The sequence below is a fragment of the Brassica napus genome, chromosome C2 (genome assembly GCF_020379485.1).
Source record: "Brassica napus cultivar Da-Ae chromosome C2, Da-Ae, whole genome shotgun sequence".
In the NCBI taxonomy this organism is placed as follows: Eukaryota; Viridiplantae; Streptophyta; class Magnoliopsida; order Brassicales; family Brassicaceae; genus Brassica; species Brassica napus.
This window is the reverse complement of record NC_063445.1, coordinates 29,078,483-29,100,793: the sequence shown is the minus strand read 5'-3', so window position 1 is coordinate 29,100,793 and position 22,311 is coordinate 29,078,483. Positions and strand designations below refer to the sequence as shown.

The 22,311-nt window shown below is 33.6% G+C and overlaps 1 protein-coding gene, 1 long non-coding RNA gene and 1 pseudogene across 2 annotated transcripts; all 3 read right to left on the bottom strand.

The window, feature by feature from the left end:
- Positions 1-5,916: 5,916 nt before the first annotated feature.
- LOC106378209 lies at positions 5,917-8,992 on the bottom strand. The gene is made up of 2 exons (XR_007319296.1): positions 6,476-8,992; positions 5,917-6,328 (listed from the first exon to the last, which is right to left on the bottom strand). It is a non-coding gene; the product is annotated as an uncharacterized LOC106378209 (long non-coding RNA).
- Positions 8,993-9,545: 553 nt separating this feature from the next.
- LOC106379521 (peroxynitrite isomerase Rv2717c) lies at positions 9,546-10,628 on the bottom strand. Its single transcript, XM_013819453.3, has 4 exons — positions 10,356-10,628; positions 10,079-10,219; positions 9,941-10,009; positions 9,546-9,855 (listed from the first exon to the last, which is right to left on the bottom strand). The coding sequence occupies exons 1-4, from the start codon at positions 10,500-10,502 to the stop codon at positions 9,736-9,738; spliced, it is 477 nt and encodes a 158-aa protein (XP_013674907.1). The 5' UTR covers positions 10,503-10,628; the 3' UTR covers positions 9,546-9,735.
- Positions 10,629-15,909: 5,281 nt separating this feature from the next.
- On the bottom strand, positions 15,910-21,648 carry LOC111211635 (annotated as a pseudogene).
- Between the last annotated feature and the right edge of the window lie 663 nt (positions 21,649-22,311).

The following is a 22,311-nucleotide window of genomic DNA, read 5'->3' as shown; positions in this document are numbered from 1 at the left end:
AAGGCTTGGGTTCGGTGCTAGTTGACTGGGGTGGTGGTTCCGTGTCGGTGAGGTCCTCACCGTCTTGCAATGTGATCGTCCGTTCCTGATTCCGGTTTTGCCTTGGTTTTAGGGCTCTCGTTCTGAGTTGGTTTTTTATTGCCGGTTTGGGACTGGTTAAGTCTGGTTTATGTCTATGCCTAGTATCCTTTTTATTCAGTTGTTTAGTTTTGCTTTCTGCTACAAATTACTTTTGTACCTTCTGACACAACCAGAAAATGGTAATTAAACTTATCATTTTTCAAAAAAAAAAAAGAATATAATATTAGATAGTTGAAAACAATGGATTTGACACAGTCTATCTCACTCGGTCTCTCCACATATCTTCCAATCCGAGCGATACCAAGGCTCTAACTGGTGACAAAAAAATCTATAATATAATAGTTGAGTTTTTGCTCTCTCCTCAACGCAGCACGTCATCGTTTTATGGGTCCCACTTTTAAAAAGTGTGAAAAAGTGTCAAGCCATGGCTCGAACCCGGGTTATTGAGATATAAACACCAACATTTATACCACTAAGCTAAATGGTATTTTGTACATTGATGGCCGAACCTAATATACATAAAGGTCAGAAGCCCTTGCTACTTCGGCTTCTTCTGAGGGTCGGGCCAACAAGTGTGTTATTGGTTTCATCACGTTATATGAAAAAAGCTCAAGTCTGCAATAATTATAGTTTTCTCATATTGTAAATTGTTGTCGTTTAACATGAGTTTGAGTTCTTTTCATCATTGTCTCAAACAAATCTGAGTTACAGAGTTGCGCCGTGTGTCTGTTCGTAATCTATTTTTTCACCGGTGAACTCTTCATGTCCCCATCTTAAATCGCTTGATCATAAATGTTCCTGATTTGTAGCCCCTCTGTAAACCATATATATATGATTCTCATCTTTGATGAACCCGATCTGCATCTCCACAAAACTCATTGATTCCTCTTAGATTTAACCATCTTCTAGAAAATGTTTCTCTCTGCCTCTCCAGTTCCTCAAACCGGCGTTCCGGTGTCCGTCACTCAACCTTCGAGTCTCTCCATCTAGGTCGTAGTAGTCAGAGCATAGACTCTGGCTTCCTCCATTTATGGGATTCCCTGAACTTCAAAAAAACATGGAGTTTGTGGGAATCACGGTTCTCTTCCTTGATGAAAAAGTAAGTTAATCTTCGATCTATCACACTTATTTAACATAATTATTTTAATTGATTTCATAATTCTTTGTTGAATAATATTATTTGCAGATTCCGTTATTCATGGGTTTACTCCCATCGGACGTGCTAATCATTACATGCCATCTTTGAAAGTAGGTTCCATTGTGAAAGTCGATCGTTTTGGGGTTGCTAGGTGCTCAAGCATGTTCAAGATAACTGATCATCCATTTCTCATTCGTTTCATCTCACTAACCATTATTGATGAAGTCATCACGGGTGCTCCTGAGATCAATCTCCTGTCAAGATTAGACCGTTCGACAATCTCAAAGTGATTGCGAACACAAACCTAGAACTCCCATGTATATTATCATATTGCATCTGGGTTTATATTATGTTTTGATATCATAATTGATATTCAAACTCACATATGTGGTTGGGAAAATCCGTTTTGTCCAGGGCTCTGGCCTCATCAAAGAAACAACTCGAGTCGTTATTCGTCTCCTCATTGATCCGTAAGAAACAATCAACACCTAATTCTTTATATTACTGTCTATATTGTGCTAACATCAATAATCAAAAATATTTTCTACCCAAGATTTGTGGTCGTCTATTTATCTCCCTTACTTATCAATCTAATTTTACACAAATCTTTATTTTATAGCTTAAAAGAAACAATAATAACTTAAACAATCAAAACACCAAAAACTAGAATCCCAAAAAAGATGAATCATTAATGATCACCTCTCTTTTTGTCTAATCTTATAATTAAACTTCAAAACAGATATACCAAACCAATCAACACAACTAAAATTCAATGACACATACATTGAGCCAGCTAAACAAATACAAACTACACGACCAGCTATTTAACAATTTACAAACTTACTTTCGCAGATGCTTACGAAGAAGACGACAACCAAGATATGTGAAATTACCTAAACAAAAAAAGCAGAGTAAATTACAAATTCTGATAAATACAACTAACAATGATTTTTGTTTACATATTACCCATCAAATAAAAGAGAAACAAACACAACCACACCAGGAAATACAAGAGACAATCCCAACATAAACAAAGACGGCAACAACATCTCCACCTGCTCACTCCTCTTGTCTTATGAAAATAACTTACATGTTCAATATCATCATGTCAATGCTATTGTATTCTTATGAGAAATACATATATTCATTTAAAACCCATTAAGGCTCAAATACTAATTGTCACTCATTTTATAGTTACTTCTACAAATCTTCAAGTATTTGTTTTAAAGGTCCGGTAAAAACAATAAGTTTAAAAATAAAAAAAAACATATAATCAACATAATAAAAAAAATATTATTTAATACACACAACTTACACAACTAAACTGGAAAAAATATCCAGAAACAAAAGGGTACTTTCAACAACCTTAATATAATTTATGTAATCTCAACAGTACAAGTAACAAATTAAAAAGACAAACAAACAATAAGTCTCAATGACACATCAAACAACACCACGAACTATATCAATCACATTACGAACACAATTTAGTCCTTCATGAGTGGAGAACAGTGCATACACAGTTCATCATCACAGCTCTAACCCTATAACAATAAAATACTTGAAAAACATTGATCAACCCAAAACGCAAAATTCACAGCTACAATAACCCAAACAAATATTGAGATGAAACAAAAATTATGTCCACAACTCCGCGCTTGCGCGGAGGCAATGCTCCTAGTAAATGAGAATATGTGATTCTTTACAATTTACACCATTTACGAGAAATATTTATTATATATAATTTCTTAACATTCCTTAACTTTTAAAGAATAAAAGACTATAATTATTCCTTACCAAATTAGAATAGGAACATATTTTCCTCTTCTTTTTTTTCCGTTCTTTCATTTTCTTCTTATTCATTTTATTCTTAGTTACCAATTAAGATTATTATTATTCTTCAAAAAGATACTACAAATAATTAAAAATTCATAAAAATGCTTCACTTTTTCCGTTCACGAAATGGTATTTATATTCATGAACCTCTAGCATTATTTTTGGTACTTCTGAATTATGTATATGATTAATTCTTAAGTGTTTGTATGTAAACAAATTTTAATATAGTCTTCAATGAAAAAATATGAACAAACATAGTATATTTGGAGAAATTTCAGATTTGTAATAACTCTTTTGATATATTTATCAATTCTTTGATTCCATAGATTAAATTAAACATAAAAATAGACAAACGGTATGTAGTAAATGGATTCTTCCTTTGCCTATATTTTACTTAGTTATGTATCATCCTTTGTCAGAAAAATAAAATTAGTTATGTATCATCGATGTTTACAAACAAAATATGAAGAATTCATATACGCAACAAGTGTTGTTTGGATTTTTTTGAAGAATGTCATTCAAAGATTGTAGATCAAGATTTCTTGCCTTTGGCGTGGTTCCATTATTGCAAGCTTAATTTTCTTTTGTATCATTAGGTGCCAACTGGCCCATTCGTATATATGACTGTGTCCATTCAATATTGATACGCTCCCCACCAAAATCCAGAACCATTTCATTATTATCATTTAAAATAGTGTCCACAAAATAGGTGGATATCACAACTCCATAAGATTTACCACCCTACAACTTCAAGAATGAACTCCTAACTTCTCTTCGATAGATTGCGACTAACAAGTAAATTTTGCGTCGCCTTAGAGCACCATCAATGCAGGTGTTTCATGGAGTGCTTGTTGGTGGAGTCCACCAGATTTGGCGTCGATGCTTGAGCTGTTTCGCGGGCCTCACTGATACGTGGCGGTACGCGATTGGTTCGTTTTTAATTTTTTTTTTAATCAGAGAAAAAACCAAAAAAAAAAAAAATTAAACACCTCACTTAGTATGCTAGGGTTAATGGTGCTCTTACATTACTTATTCTAGAAAATAAAAAGTATTATATCCATCTATTATATTAATTTAGTGTCTTATTTTTTTATCTATTTATAAATATTGTCATTTAAGTTTTGGACATGTTCATATTTTACTAGAAACAGATATTGATAAAATCTTTTTGAAGTTCCTTTAATTTACTTTCAATATTTCAAATGTCCCACTCCTATTTTTATGACTAAGTACTATACATTAGTAAAACTTTCACCATTTATTTTCATTTAACACCTATCAAAATTTCATGGTATTTAATTGTTTCTTATTTATTCTAGCATTTAAACTTTCCAAAGCCTAATATACATCAACATTGCTTCAATTTTTATTATTAATATGAATCTACGATTGGTAAATTATATTTATACAACTATACGCTTTTTATAATATAGTTAACCTTTAATATTTTCATAGCTACAGTGCTATATAAAGATATAAGTGCTATAATATGTGATTTTAATTAACACATTTTACTCAGATGTGGACTAACATATTAGATCACATATAACACTAAAATGTAAATCATATATTTAAAACGTTTAGGATAATATCAAAGTTGTACATTTATAAAAAAAAAATATCCGCACGGATGTGCGGGTTCAAACTCTAGTTAGTATTACTAGATCTTTTTCCGTGCTACGCGCGGATTGTCTCTTTTTAAATTGTTAAATTTTTATTTAAAATTTTGTGTGAATGTTCTCATTTACCCAATTTTAAAATCTTGTTACATTTATGTAACCAAAAATTCATTATAGTAACACCACTAAAACAATAAAGATAATATAAGTAGGTTGGAATTGTTCTTCTTTCTATTTGTGTTGAATTTTTGCTTAATTCTTACGTGGAATGTTGTAATACTATTTTTGTATATTAATTTTTCTCTTAATTTTTTATAATATTTTTAATAATGTCTATAAGTTTAGTTCTTATTATTGTATAAGAAATATTATATGATAATGTTTGAATTATATAGATAAAAACTAATTATTTTACTTAAGAAATTTACTATAAAATACCGCCCTCTGTTTTATCAATATTTTTATTTTAAGATTTTTTTCTATTAAGCAAATAAAATCACTATAAAATCCATTGTAGTTCATATCTATTTTAAGTTTAATATTAATTGCAAAATGCATTATTATCTTATAAATACTTTTATTCATCTCAAACATTATTAGTTAAATAATTGTAATTATTAAAACTACAAATGTATTTAAATTATTTTTCTTAATATGTGTTAAGAATGTCAAATGGCTCTCTTTAATAAATGGAGAAAGTAATATTATTCATTTCAAGTTTGTAAAGAAAATTTATTTTATTATGACAAAATTTTCAAATGATATCCTTATATACTGTGGATATATGTGTCATTGTATGTATTGTTTAAAAGTATGCACACCTGCGTATATGATTAAATTCGAGTACATCTTATAACACACATAAATCAGAGAATATCATAAATTAGTTTACATAAAACATGAATGAAGTTTTTTTTAAAAAAAAAAATCACATGAATGAAGTTAAATACAACTAATCTTTATGATGCGTAAATTTTACTACAACACGTATATTTATTATTATTAAGCAAGGTTTAGAACAATAATAATAGGTTTTTCAGAAACTATATTGCCTGCTTGTAATAGTAATAAGCATGATCACCATCATTGTTTGATGATGATGAATAACAATTTTTATAAACAGCCATAAACACAAAAAAAAAACTGATGGGAATCTTTTATTCTCATTCGATCATTGAAGTAAGCTTTTTGATGTAATGGCTTGAACCAAACAGTGGTAGGTGGTGTTATGATGTATTGGCATTTTGAGAGAACATAGATAGTCTTTACGAAGACTGGAACGCCACACAAAAGGAAAGGTACCTAAAATCAAAACTTTCTAGAGAAGGTCAAGAAGCATACATAAAACCGATACTTTCCTGAGACACCGCACAAGATACTAACTATGAATGTTAAGGCTAGGAGCGAGAGACTCAGAGTGTGGAGTGTTGTACTGTTGACCAAGTGCGTCACCACCTTTCACCATTTGAACAGCAGGCCTAGCATGAATCATAGACGGATACACATCTCCAATTTCCAAGAAGCATGCATGATTAACCGAGATGAATACGATCACGAAATCTGATGAACCTCTGCGATTTTCACTGCTGCTGCAGTGTAGTCTCCTGTAGCAAGGTTACCAGCAGACTGGTGCAAGTCTGCTCGCTCCTTCCTCCTGCCAAAGAAAAACAAAACCAAGAGAGATCGTTCAAATTCAGTAAACTATCCCGAAGAGACTCAAAATTATCCAGCAAACAAATAAGATTATTACTCTGTGTATTGTTTATTAAGACAGTTGGTGATGGTTTTCAAAGTTCTGTACCTTTTATACCATTCTTCAAGAAACTCGTTGTCCTTGTGGTGATCAAACTCGTGCGTCATTCTGACTAAAAGACCTCTTTTAACACACAGACGTTTGACTGTCTCTAGTATCTACACAAAACAAAAATAAGCATATATAAACCATGAAATTAAGAAAAAACGATCTTTCAAATTAAACTAACATGTGGGAAACGTAAGTGGGTTTGAGTGATCATGTCTACAGTCACAGTCAAAGAAAGAATCTGAAAACATCAGCAGAGTGTTTGAAACATAAAACATACAAATTTATAAATGCGTAAGGATGATATGTGTTAACCTTAAATGATGTATCAAAGATAAGCAGATCTAGTTGTCCACCGCCAGATTTTGATATAATTGTATGCTCCAAAGGCGATGAGTTTGAGATATCTTCTATGAGAGTATAAGAAAAAGAATGTGCACTAAGCAATCTGTTACACTTGATGTACTCAGTGCTTGGAGGAAAGCGTGAAACATCGAATATATAAGCCACTCTTGAATCTTGATTTTTTCTCCAAAAAGGAAACCAAGACAGACATAGTCTTCTCCATGCATCACCTACGGCGTAACTAAAGATTGAGATTCCACATAGATGCAGCAGGGAGACATGAAAGAGACTTTGATTAACTTGCTGGAAGTGGCTTCTCATAGTCTTCTTCGATTACTCTCCAACCCAGCTGTTATACTCGCCTAACTTCTTGGCCTTCTTTACGTTTCTTTTGAACCAAATGCAGAACATCCACATCATGGCTGTGTTCAGAAAAGTATAAGCTTGAACGTCTAAAATGTCAGACTGAAATTTCCAAAGGCCATTAAGATGCCATTATTACCTATCCATAGCATATTGGCTTACGAAAATTGGAGTAAGATCTATAACATTGGTATGACTGAATGGTTGCACGGAACAAATATCATCCTAGCCAAGGAGACAGTCATTTGATTGTCTTCAGTGTCTACAAAAAGTAAGCATATATAAACAATAGAAGGGAAAGAAACCCAAACCTTTCAAAGTAAAGCTAGCTTGGGTGTTGTGGGGTTTTTTCTGCAGTCAAAATGAAAGAAAGAATTTGAAAACATCAGCGTACAGTAAACATAAAATAATTCAAATGTATACTGCATAAGAATGATCAAACAAACACGCACTAAGAAATTTGTTACACTACCATAGTCGGTGCTTTGAGGAAAGGAAACAAAGACAGACATAAGTCTTCTCATACATCAAAAATAAAGATTGAGTCTCTACATAGATCAAGTAGGGAGACCTTAGTCACTATTTATGAAAGGCTTAGAGTAACATACTGAAAGTAGCGTGAATGAGGAATCTGAACCTACAAATGGATTCTCATAATCTTCTCCGATTGGTCACTGCTTCCCAGAAATGAAGTAGACGGAATCGCATCTTGGACTATCCCAATCCAGGGGTGACATCACTGAAGAACAGAGCCGCCGATGCCTTCCCCGTTGTTCTGGACGTTTTCTTTGCCATGAATTGCAGGGATTATTGAATTAGAATCTGGGGAAGCTAATAATATCATTAGAAATAATATTACATACCTGTCGTCCATGAGAAGCGGTTCTAAACCCAACAAGCATGTCCATTTCATACCCATTGACTGATGTGGTTTTATGGATTTCTCGTATAAGAACGATGAAAGTGAAGTGTAGAAGTCCGTTTGGAAGCGTTTGTTGCTGCTAAATTGTTTGAGGCAATAGATCGGCCTTTTTAAAGTGTTAATAGGAGGGAAAAAAATAGGGAGGTGGAAGGATACATCTAGTATGAATAAAGATGTCAAGAGCAGGAATCAATGATTCAGAGTGGGTGATTATTGCAAAGTAACGGAGATTTGGAGAGAGTGGAAATGATAGTGACGAAGGAGAAGAGTTGGAGACAATGAAGGAGTAAGGTGAGTTTAGAATGGGTCAAAACCAAATTAGATAAACCCAAAACATTTGGCTACTTGAAATTCAATGTCGACAAAGAGGATGTGGCGTGTCAATTTCAAATTATCTGATTAGCTTGATTTTCCGATCTGACGTGGCATAGCTGAGAGGGCTTTATATTCTTCTTTTAATATTGTTAGATTAGATATCCGAAGCAGATATTGTTTCATGATCAAGCAAATATTTGTCAAACATCGCATAAGAAGCGAAATAAATAAAAATCTTATGAAACTATTTAAATACAATAATTCAAATCCATGGAGCGCTAAAAGAGTTACACGGCGCCACGTTTTGTATTTGCCGTGGCCCAAACGTGTCTGCTTCTCACCTATATGATTTTGTATGTATGTATTGATTGAGTTTCTGTCTTTATATGTGATTACGTAATACGTATGAATACCAAGTTAATAAGATTGCATATGGAAATTGACCAACAAATATAAATAGGGGCAAATCTCCAAAATAGCATCTTTCTAAATTTATATCACAAAAATAGCACTCAAAAACTAAAATGACCAAAATAGCACATTTCTAAGTTTATCATTTGAAAATTTTAATTTTTTTATTTTTCAAAATTTGAAATCTTATCCCAAAACCTCATTTCTCAACCCTAAACCCTAAACCCTAAACCCTAAACCCTAAATTCTAAACCCTAAACCCTAAACTCTAAACCCTAAACTCTAAACCCTAAACCCTAAACCCTAAACCTTAAACCCTAAACCCTAAACCCTAAAATCTAAACCCTAAACCCTAAACTCTAAACCCTAAACCCTAAATCCTAAACCCCACCATTTAACTCTAAACCCTAAGTTTGTGACTTTTGATAAAACATTAAGTGCTATTTTTGTGACTTTTGACCTTGAGTGCTAGTTTGGGAACATAAACTTGATTTAGTGCTATTTTTGTCTTTTTCTCTATAAATAGCTTTGATCAATAAAAAAAATAGCTGTGATAAATGACTTCATCAGTATAGATTTATATTTAACTTTGTTGTTATTCTTGTAAGTTTTTATAAACTGAAGACTATGTTTTAGTAATCTCCATTCTCTTTTTTTAGCAACAGTAATCTCCATTCTCAAGTCTTGAGATGAAAAGGTAGAGGCACTAAAAAAAGCGCAGAGAGAAAAGTATAATCATATGGGCTTAACGAAATACATTAGAATCACTTTATGCTTAATGGGCCTTTAACTGATATTTAGAAAGGTCCGTTAAGGTCACAAAAGGAGGATCAAAATCAAAATGGTTGGTACAACACAATCAGCAACAAGCACACGTTCGTTCTTGAGAAAAATTGCAGGGGCTTCAAAGCTTTTCGAGAGTGGCTTTGAGATGAGGTTGAAGATGATTAGTGGTTGTACTCATATGAACCACGTAGGATAGCTTCCCATCAACCAATTCAAATCCTCTGCTTGTCTCCTTCACCTGTAAATCAAACACAAATACCAAATCAAAAAAATTAAATTTAAAACATGAAGCTTTCGTCGCAGAGAGGATCATGTCTTATAACCTTGGATGCGTTTCCAATAAGCTCACTCTTGAGTGTTATCGTTTGCTTATCGACATTGTAAGCTCCTTTCTGAAAATCAATTATAATCAGAAGATATAAAGTTTGTTTATTAGATGTAAGGGTAATTAGGTCTTTTACCTGGACCTCGACGAGACCTGAGCTCTGAGCTATAACGACTTCAATGGAACCGTCTGGCTTCGGACGAAAGTAACCGCTCTCTGCGTGCATCGGGTCTCCTGTTTCCAACTTCCATGTCTTCTGCGTGTAAGCTATCACCGGCTATACAACAACAACAGTTCGATTTAAGAAGAAAGGTGATAAGACATAAAGTCAACGCAATTAGATCAGTAGGTAAGGTAAGCATTTAGGAGACGATCGAATCGAGGAAACGAAGGAGGAGAGAAATGATGGTTACCTTGCCGGAATGTGAGAAACGGATCTCTTCGCCGTAGCGGAAGGAAGGTATCGTTGGATACTCACCTTCGCCTTGCCCTCTCCATGTTCCCAATAGATACGATAACGGTGCCACGAAGGGGTGTATCGCCGGCGTTTCCGTCGCCATTGGTCTCGTCGATTATTCTTGTTCTTGAATCTCTGATCTATGGACTCTAGTCCGAAGTGGAGTGTGGATCACACTCGCGTAAGCACCTGTTGTTTAGTATATGGTGGATACTAATCTGCTAAAGCAGACCCGATTGTATAATAGGCTTAAACATGGGCCCTAACGGTCAATATATATTTTTAATAGTATTAGTAAAATAATATCTAAAACATTTAAATTTATGAAACATATTTCATATACACCAAATAATATAATAAAACAATAATAATAATTTAGTTTCTAAAATTTAATTAATGTATATATGCTAAAAATTTTAAAAGAATTTTTTAAAGAAAATTAACTCCATAAATTAATAAAATACTGTAATCTCAACATTATTAATTTATATATTTTTACTGTATATCACATCCTAAAACTTCAAATGTTTGATCTAAATACCAGTATACAAAAAATAAAATATTTTCTTAAACATCTTTTTTATTTCTCCCTCTTAATTTATCAATTAAAATATTTTGACATTAGTTTTTCATTTTTTATCTTATGATATCAAAAATACTTTTTTTATGACACAAACAACTCATATTAAATTCTATAACTTTTGAAAGTTCGGTATTATTTTCAGAGCCATTGCACAGAAAATATCAACTAACTTGATAATTTGCAAAAAAGTAAAAAAATAGTAGAAAGTAGAAAGAGAAAGATGATAAAATGTCTCATTAGTCCATTCTCTTTCTTGCATGTACTTTATAACTTAGGTTAGGCTATAATTTCTTTTTTAATGTAATTTTTCTTTATTTTTATCTGATATTTTCTCTTTTTCGTGAGTTTATGAATTACATTTTTTTTAGCATATAATTCTGAATGGTGAGAGAAGGACTATCCGAAACGCTTTTTCAAAGAAGATAATTACATCGGCAACCTCACTGCTTAGCTGGCCAAACATATATATATCATAGACTTGGTTTATATTATGATTTAACTGAATATTTTATATGTTAGGTGATATTTAGATTTAAAATTACCGGTTATACATATAGCTTATACATATATTGTTATATTTTGATTTATCCAGATACTCTACATTTTAGCTGGTATTTAATTTATATTTACTGGCTATTTGATCAGTTAATGGATGCTATTTTGTATTAATTCGGATAAACTAGGCCTGAGCATTTTAACTTGGACCCGAAAATCTGAACCGGAACCGATCCAAAAATATCCGACCCGGATCCGGACCGAATATTTACAAGTACCTTTTGGGTCTAAAATTGTTTTACCCGAATAGACCCGGAACCGAAAGGAACCGATCCGAATAGACCCGGACCCGAAAAGAACCGAGCCGAATAGACTCGACCCGGTAAGAACCGATTTGTATCCGACTTAAAAACATGTATATCTAAAACTATGATATTTTTGTGTTCTATTTTATACATATTATTTTATGATTTAGTTGAAATATCTTTTGTTAACAACATTTGTTATTATTTTGTAATATTGTTTAAGTAATATTAAGCTTTAAAATGTAAAATTTAGAGTTTAAAAATGTTTTATTTTAATTATTAATAGTTTCATTTAAGTTATCTTGTAAAATTTTAGATATATATGACAAATATCAACTAAATTTGATGGAACTGGGTATGTCATGTCTTTTTCAGATCATAAATACCTGAACCCGATCCAGACCCGATATGGACTCGAAAAGTTATGGGTATTTTAATTATAGACCCGAACCGACCCGAACCCGAGAAGAACCGATCTGAACCCGAACCGAAAATTTATAAGTACCTATTGGGTCTACATATTTAGAACCCGAAAGACCCGGACCCGAAAGGAACCGGCCCGAACCCGACCCGAAAACCCGAACGCCCATGCCTAGGATAAACACAAAATTAACTCACTAATAAATCACAAAACATATGATTAGCTTTACATGTTCGGGTAAACATAGAATTAACTCATTAACAAATTAGAGAATATATGATTAAAATGGTTGTCAAGCCGGTTAAGATTTTACTTGACTTTTTTGTTATAGTTAGCCGGTAATATATACTAATTATGTGGACATTGTTATAGTTAGCCGGTAATATACACTAATTAATGATGTAATTTGTGAAATAGCCGGTCAAGATCAGAGACTCTGAGGACCATGCGGGCAATTCTTAAAGGGGTTGAAATGTAGAATCTGCAAGTCTGAACCGATTCATGAAGCTATTTGTACATTTGAAAATATTAGGGCCAACTCGAGAATACCCAAAGGTTAGAGGGCTTGTGTTGCAAAACATAAGAATTCGACATTGTTGCTCGATCTATTCTGTAACGAGACAGAGACGGCGAGGATGAGCACGACAGCGAGGCTTGAATCCGAGCATGACATTGTCGGCAGAACAAAACAACAAAGATGGTCCGGTGATCCAAGACAGACACGACGATTTGCGGTGGAGGTGAAGAAGCTTGAGGTAGAGACGTTGGTGGCTTCGCTTTCAGTCGACCGTGGAGATGAACAAGGAAGATCGACGAAGCAGGTCCACGAAGGCGGAGGGCTAATGCTTTGAACCCGAATGCCTTAGAATAGAACAATAAAAAGAGGCGTGTATGAGACAGATTGCCTTAAACCCAAAATTTGATCTGCTCCACATACGATTTCGTGAGATAGAACGATAGAGAAAATATTTAAGAAGTTAAAATTAAAGTTAAGAAGAGACTCGAATCCGGTTAGACCGAACTAGAAAGACCGGTGAGATTTCGCTTATGGAGAAAGAAATAATCGACGGAATAAACAATGAAATTGGGAACAATGATAGATGAACATGTTTGATTTCTAGAAAATGTATATATCGATTATAGAGCTTTATCCTGACAAACCTTTTCACGCGTGATATATCAATATAGGGAGTTCTTTAAGACGCATAATTTTTAGGGTCGAGACCGTGACATCTAATATTAAAAGGGGAACTAGATTCTGAGGGTATATTTTTGTTTTATTTTATTTTTAGTTTTAATTTTATGTTTGTGTTGTTTTAATCATATTTGTGTTAAATGTTACTTTAATATAATTTTTGATAACTATATTACATATGTCAAATTGCATAACTGTGCATTTGTGAGATATATACATCAGATGTTTTACACATGTATATATAATATAATTAATAAATTTAATAATTAAAAGATATACACATTATAAAATAGTTTTGAATCTATCAATACGTAAGCATGGATATAATCGAATATAGGAGCTACATAAGGAGCTAAATAACTGAGAAATTGAAAAAATCTCTAAAGATAAAATTGTAGTTCAAATAAAAAAAAAAGCATTATAAGCATCTTCAAAGGTAGGATACAAAACTCCATTAACAGTTTGTATATCTGTGTAGCTGGTTGATACTTTGTTCTTATTTAAAAGAAAACTCAGATAAAACAATTCGCTTGTGTTGGAGTTATTTTCATGGTTAATCATTGTTTTCTCTTTGTTCTTACTATTAACTTCCATCCAATCTTGATATTGCGAAGTTTGATTTGCCTTTGTTGAAACATCACCTAAATCATCAGCTTCATGTGTAGCTTCTATGTCTTTTTCATATTTTTTTCTCTCCATCTATAGCAAATATGATTAACATAAAGTTATAAATTATAATGGACAAAAACACATAAGAAACTTTGAAATCCAAATCAATATTATTAATACTTAGAAAATGTAATAATGATTAAAGTGCACATGGGTAACTTTCTATTATCTACAAAATAGACACACATATCATATATATATCACCGTCTTAAAAAATCATTTATATACATGAGATAGGTAGTAAATGTTTTGTCTATAATATTTAAAACTTTAAAACACATTTAAGATAACATTATAAGTTAGAGTTATTATTTTCAATGTCTTGATGATGTTTGATATTCTTTACAGGATTGTATTATTATGTATAGCAGTTTAATTCAGATTGGAGGTAGAAGAACTATCACCTTGGAAGATAATTGAAGAAAAAAATTTCACTTTCTCGCTAACAATTTGAAAATCTGACCTTTGAATACTGGTAGATATTGATGATTGAAGACGTATGAATTGAAGAGATTTTAAATGTTAGAGTATTAAATGGTTTTACAAATAACTGAGAAAAGAGTAGATTAATTTATAGGAGATGAAGAAAATAAGTAAATATTTAAATCAATGTAGCTTAAAACTTGAATGAGAAAAATTAGGAAATTGTTAGTTTATATTTAGACTCCAGAAAAAAGGATATAGCAAAGAAAACTTCAAAACCAACTAATTTTCTATAATAATCTGTCCATATAATTTTTTAATAAAAACATTTGGGGTATTTTGTTTTTATGGTTTTTTTTTGTCACAGAAAAGGTTGTAGTCTATATTTTTACATGGAAATTGATTTGTATATTTGTGTTTGGAAAGTTTAACCAATAGTAATAGCATTGTTTAAACTATAATAACATTTTTTTATGTCAACAAAAAACCTAAATACATAGATCCTGACAATATAAGGCCTTATATTTGCAGTTTCTAGTGAATCCAAAACTTGATTTGATTTTATTTATGATTTTTTCAATTACAGGCCCAAGGCCCAAGTTTAATCATTCTCCGACAATACTCGTTCGACCTTTCGTGTTTCATTCTAGAAAGATTCCAGCTTGAAACGAACACTGCTTCTCTCTCTCTCTAATACCACCAAAAGGATCGTGTCTCAAACTCATGGATCTTTAAAATTCTTCTCCAACCCGTTCAGGTACTTGTAATATCCTTCGTTTTCTTGTTAAAGTATAGATTCTGGGATATGTTCTCTAATTTTGAGCTGAATCTAATAGTTTGCGTAAATTAAAGTCTTTGTTTACAGTAGTTAGAAGATGTGACTTAAGAGGACTCGGTTTATTCCAATGATCGATCTTACCGAAGCTGGTCATCGTAGAGCTATTACATGTGTCTGAAGTATATTTGAAGGGAGCCAAGTTCGATCTACTTAATCGAGAAAGGCAGAAAGCATCATTGGCTATTCTCTGTCCAGCTGTGTGACAAAGAAACTCAATTAGTGTCTCATCACCGACGATTCATCTCAAACTAAATCCGAGAAGCTTCATTTCCGATCTGTAAGTTAACTTTTAAAGCTTTGTTCTTCTACTTAATCAGGATAAATTATGGAAATTAAAAAACTAAATGAGGTGGAATAAGGGCTTGTCTTAACCTTTTCATAAATATTTTGGTTGAAAGTGAAAAGTGCTTTTGAGTAATCTTTGTCCCATCTTTGTTTCAGTAGTTGGAAGTAATGATGATTGGTGAAACATGAAGGTGATCTTGACTCTTCTCATTTATAAACACGAAGGTGATCATATCTCTTCTAGTAATAGTATTGATGTTTTGTGATATTGCCTTAAGCTTCTTATATTTTATGTCTTAGTTGTAAATGTTACAGTAGTTTTACAGTAAATAAAATAACTAAATATTATCTGCTGTAGTGTTCGATGTAATGAAACTCTTGTATTTGTTCTTCAGGACGAAATAACTAAAAGAAGAATGAGCAAATGGAGCAAAGGAAATCAATCAAACCGTTCTCAAAATAACCTTAAGCATTGGCATTTCAAGTAAGTCTCTCTAAACAACTTTGAAAAGGAAGAATAGGTTTAGAATTGTGGAACATAAATTAGGATTGGTAGAACGAACGGAATACAAATGTTAAATGTCTGATGTATGTCTACTTGTGTTATTTCTTGCTTGACTCCTTTAGACAAACCTTAGCAAGAGTTCTTACGTATAAGTGTTTTGCTTTAATGTATTTCTGCTGTGTTGTTACTTGCTAGATTAAATGACTTATACAGACATTTAGTTCAAACGTTTCCAAATAAGTTCAGAGTCTGAAAGTAAAAGCAATAAGTTTAAGAAGTCAAAACACACAGCAAAATAAAAATTACAATTAGAGATTCTGAAAAATCTCTTTGAAAACAACATTCTTTGTCTCCTTCTTAGGCTTTCCTTCCTCGTCAACAATTAAAATCTTCAATCCCTTCTTGGATGTAACCCTGGAGACAGCTACATATAGTTGTCCATGAGAGAATACATCTCTTGGAAGTTACAAACCAACATGAGATAGTGATTGACCCTGACTCTTATTAATTGTAATAGCAAATGCAACTGCAATAGGGAGCTGCCTCCTCCTCATCTTGAAAGGCAATTTCTTATCTGATGGTGTTATAGAAATTCTAGGAATGACCACAGTTTTTCCCACCTTTTCTCCTGTAATCACTTTCGCCTTTACCATTAAATCATCCATCTCTGTAATCTGGAGTCTAGTGCCATTCATCAGTCCGTTTGTATGATCGATGTTTCTAAGCAGCATAACCGGACAGCCGACTTTCAAACGAATGCTATGATTTGGAAGACCAGAAGCCTTGATGGTGTTTAAAAATCGGGAGTGAGAGCTTGGTCATTAAATGAGAATCGATCAGAAGCATCAATGGAGTCAGAGCTTAAGTAAATTCTTTCTTCTCCTGCATGTTACAAACTCCAATATGAAATCCAGTTGCAGAAAACAATTGCAAAAGCCGAAAAATTTCACCAAAAAAATACTATACCTGGTAGTTTATCCAACATGTGCTGGTTAATCTTGTTGACATCCTCATTCGTAGGACACAAAATTGCTCTCTCTTGAAAAAACTTTGGCTCTTTATTCTGCTGTAAAGAAACAACATCACCATACACTGCTCTGCTAATTGATTCTATTGGATCATCTCCATCAGTAATAAGAAACTCTTCTGGAATATTGATTACTACTTCTCCATCATTCTCTTCACCAATTTTTCCATCCCCAACATCTAAAATCCACTCTGAGAATTTCTTTAATTCCTTTGCATCTTCAGCATATAGGTTTTCAGAAAGTAGCCTCATATTCTTTGTCAGTTTCATAACTTTGACATGCTTCCATAAATATGAGGAATTAAGAGAATCCAGTACTATTTCTGCTCTTCCAGCACCATGTATGACAGGTAATACTTGTCTAAAATCACCTCCAAATACAACTACTTTCCCACCAAAAGGTCTCCTGTCCTTGTTCCCCAAAATGTCTTTCATACTCCTATCCAAAGATTCAAAACAGTGCCTGCTCATCATTGGGGCTTCATCCCAAATGATTAGAGAAGCTGCTTTTACCAGATTAGCCTGATCACTACCTGGAATGAGTGTGCAAGTGGAAAACTCATCTGGGTTTATCGGTATTCCAAACCTAGAATGTGCTGCCCTTCCTCCTTGTAGCAATAGAGAAGCTATCCCACTTGATGCAGTGTTCAAACATATTTCTCCTTTGTATCTGATTGCTGCAGACAACAATTTCCAGAGGAAGGTTTTACCAGTTCCACCAAATCCATAAACAAAGAACACACCTCCTTTTTCATTTGCTACTGCATCAACAATCCCGTCATAGATCTTCCTTTGCTCCTCTGTTAGTTTGACAATGTCTCTGTCATGCTCGGCTTTCATCTTCTCCCTATCATAACTCAGCTCATCTAAAATCAACACATTGTCATTCCCACCAATGTCTGGAGCTGGCTTTGGCATATATTCCCATTGATCTAAAGAAAATCCATTGCTCTTCAAAATCTTCTTAATCTCTAGAAGAGCAAACTGTTTTTTTTTCATCATCACTTAAACAGAGATCTACAAAGAAGTAAAACAACAAACAAATTAGACATATAATGTTCCTTTTAGAATGTTGTTTTATCAGTGTAAATAGAGTTATGTTCAAACCTGGTCTGTTTAGTAGCTTTCTCCGTTTATACTCTATATCATCACATAGTAACTCCCATGTATTCTCCCAAACAACTTCTGGCTCTGACAAACTACCAACATGAGCATTATAACAAAAGCATGCCGCATATGTCCTGATGATTCAGTGAAACTCGCCCTCACAAGATCATCAATATATTATTGATCGTCATCTAGTAAGCCCCTCGCGTAGCACGCCTTCTTATATGTAGGATACACAACATTGTTGAATGTTCGAATCTCCTCAAAACATGTTGGACCTCTAACTATGTTTAGCAAAACACGCAAATAGAAAGCTTCTTCAATTTTCCTTGGGGCATAATTGATCCTACCAATACTGAATCCTTTCTTTCTATCGTGGAACTTTCTCTCATTCTTATTCCACGTGAACTTAGTTGGGATTTCTGCAAACGTTAGCTTTCTGGCAACATCACTCACCTTGCACAAGTCAAACCATGTTGTGAACATAGTATTTTCAATAAGCTTGCGACTGGTCACTTTGTCATAAGTGTCATCATCTTTGAAAATAATAATCTGCTTTCCTGGTAAGTGCCACTGCAGTCGCTCAACTGGGACTGATCGATAGTGAATAGGGAACTTAAAAGTCCTCCATGACCCTTCACATGCAGAAACATATCTGAAAATTTATGAAATCAAAATTAGTTCAGTAGCTGATGACATTTAGAAGTCAACAATAGCAGAAAAGACCAAATAGAAATTAACCTGCAGTTGAAGAAATTTTTTATCTCATTTTCCTTTTCAACTTTTACTGTTCCATCAGCCCCAACCTTTTGTTTAGCTGGTCCTTTTTCTGGTGGCTCAACAGTAACAGTGACACGATCTTGACCTTTATTAATATACTTGAATAAGTATTTAATAGAACCAGTCTGATTACACCATTCCACATTTATATGGGCTCGATAACGAAGGGATAATTCCTTATTATACGGTATAACATATCTGTTGTCGCAGTTGAAGCCATTTTTCTCTACAAAGCAACCATGCATTTCACGCCTTCTATAAACTGGAAAGCCATCTTTGTTCACTACCGTTTTCTCAACATGATCTTTAGGATACAGCTTTGAACATTTGCCATTTTCCATGCATGGTGACTTCATATTAACTGCCCCACAAGGACCATGAATCATCATATCCTTTACCACTTCAAACAACTCTGGTTCTTTTTCCTTATCTGGTATTTCTGCGGAGATGATCTTGTCAATGTCATCTGTTGTAGGAAATTTGGATTTCGGATGCATGAATATCAGAATATGAGCATGTGGTAGGCCACGTTTCTGAAATTCAACAGTGTACATTGCTACAATAGAAAAAGAGAACGACATTAGTTACTATAGAAAATACCATATTATATCAGAATAAAACACCCATGTAATAAAACTCACATGCCACTGTCTTTCCAAGAAGCTCCTTATCTGTTAAATCATACATAAGCGAATCCAATTTACACTTAAATATCCTGCAGAGAATATCGGGTCTGTCATCAGGACTGAGTTTGCGTGGCTGAAGATACCTGGTGATTTCAGGCCATTTAGGATTGCATGTAAAGGTTATAAACAGATCTGGAAACCCAAAATATTTGCAGATCGCCATTGCATCTAGATACATATTCTTCATGTATCTTGGTCCTCCAACAAATGTGGCTGGTAACAAAAACCGACTGCCTTGATCATGCATATCTATCTTCCCATCATTTTCAGACTGCTGAATAGAGTCAAAGCTATCTGATCTAAGGCTTTTCTGGTTCATCCTCAGATAGCACAAGCGGTTAGACTCTATAGTTGTAAAAGCATCAACCAAAAACTGTTGGAATAGCCTTTTAGAGTGCAGAAGTGTATGACTTTCCCCATCTCTCTCCTGAATCCGAAATGCATACCACTGTCTCATACTAATATTTTTCCTCTTCAGTTTTGCTGTAGCATCTGTAGGTCTTTTTTAATCCCAAGTCTGAAACCATCCTCACCATATGTAAATATAAGAGGATATTGAAGAGCTAGGTAGGAAGGATGTATTTCACTTATCCGTTTCAGCCATCCTGTTCGCTTTTCTTCCAAAACAATATCTCTTTTATCCATTTCCAAATTGAAATCACCTGGAATTAATGCAGCCACCTCAGATGCAGTAGGAGTATCATATGTCCTCCCGTCTTTCTCACGACTGCTGACAATCCGCATATGGAAAGTAGTCTCTGGATTAGTATTAAACCTATCCCTCGCTGAGCGGAATTGATGCACATATGGATTAACTTCGTTTAGCATCTCAACTATCTTCTGAATGACTTGTTTTCTCAAACTCTCTTTTTTAGCCTTATCAGCAGATTTCTTGTATTTCCTGGTTAACAATGACAATGTACACATTCTTAAAATATCAAATAATATAGAAACATAGGCTATCTCGCAGTACTTATTTATTTAATAACATACCCTATGATGGCGGCTCTGTTTTCAATTTCGTTTTCAGTGTCAACAATGTAAAGCTGAGAAAACTTGGCTTCTTCTCCATCTGGTGGCTTCAAACTACCCATTAAGTGATAGTTTTCTCCTTGAAGCTGAAACATTTTTGATCCACGTCCTTGCGGAACACATCTATCCACTTTACCCCCAAGAGATGTAAAAGAAAAAACCATATTAATCTGCCTGATATTTTCCCGAAAATATCTGCTCATATCATCATCTCCATGAAGCAATCTTTTCAAGACCTCCGGTGATTCCTTTAGTATTGGTAACTGAACTTGACCTAGTCCACAACACATAGAAAATTTTGGTTTCTTGATCTTCCTTTTCTTTTCAATGCGTTCACCATACCACATTTTCGCACCACAGTAGTCACAAATGTAAGTAGGATCACCCTCATCTAAATACTCTGTTAAAAATTAAAAATTAATCAGTGTTTGTTAAAAAGGTTATATTGAAATACAAAAACGAAAAAAATTATTATTACCTGTAGTATTTGATTTTGATTCTGATGGTAAAGTAGATGAAGATTCACCTTGGTTGAACGTTGATTTGGATTCATTCACCGGAGAAACAATATCTTCGAACATGGTTTTAAATAATTCAGCCATAGTCAAAATCCTAGACCTTTGTTCATCTGGTACAGAACTTCTTCCAGTATTTTTTTCAGTGTTACCAGTAGCTACTTCATACGAATCACTATCTTCACTACTAACATCATAACTCTGATCACTATAATCGTCACCCTCCTCTGTATATTAATAAAAAACAGTATCATGTATATGATTGATATGTTTGTTTGAAAAAAATGTGACAATGCGTACCATGTTCATCCTCTGTGTTGTTATGTTGACTTGTTGTCCACACTTTTGAATTTTGCTGCTTTGCAATGTCTGCCTTGGAGAAGGCTGGTAATAGATTAGTAGGTTGAATTTTGAGACATGAACTCCTTCTTGAAATGATGTTCGAGAACTGAGCAGACTTGTTGTTATAATCACCTCCTCATCAAAACGATTAAAGGAAATAACAATATCAGTTGTCATAACTAAACCAAATGGTTATTTAAGTTAATTTTTTTAAAAAAAAATTGACCCAGCTTACCATTACCTCTAAATCTCTTAGAACACTGAGGCTGCTTTCCTTTAGCTTTGTCTGTAAGTGTAAACACAACAAAATAGAATGAATCAAATGCACTTAAATTGATTAGTCACTGACTACAAACCAGACAAACAGTAACACATAAAACTGTAATGGGTTAAGAAAAATCACCATAGTTTTGATTTCTTGAACTTAAGACATTTGATGGATGAGTAAAATGCTGACTACTCCTTGATAGTGATAATGTCGGAGTTAAATTTGAAACATCTTTCAGCACTGAACGATTTCCAATATCGGATTTTGTCCCATCAGACGATTGAGAATCTGATGGCGTTGGAGTTATAGGTTGATGATTTGGTTTCCTCTTCCGTGTATCAGATTCTTTGTTCTTCATGTTTGGTTTTGGTTACTGCTACCGGAGATGTTAGTTTTCATTGAAATCTCAAATAACCATCCTTATTATGTAAAGAGT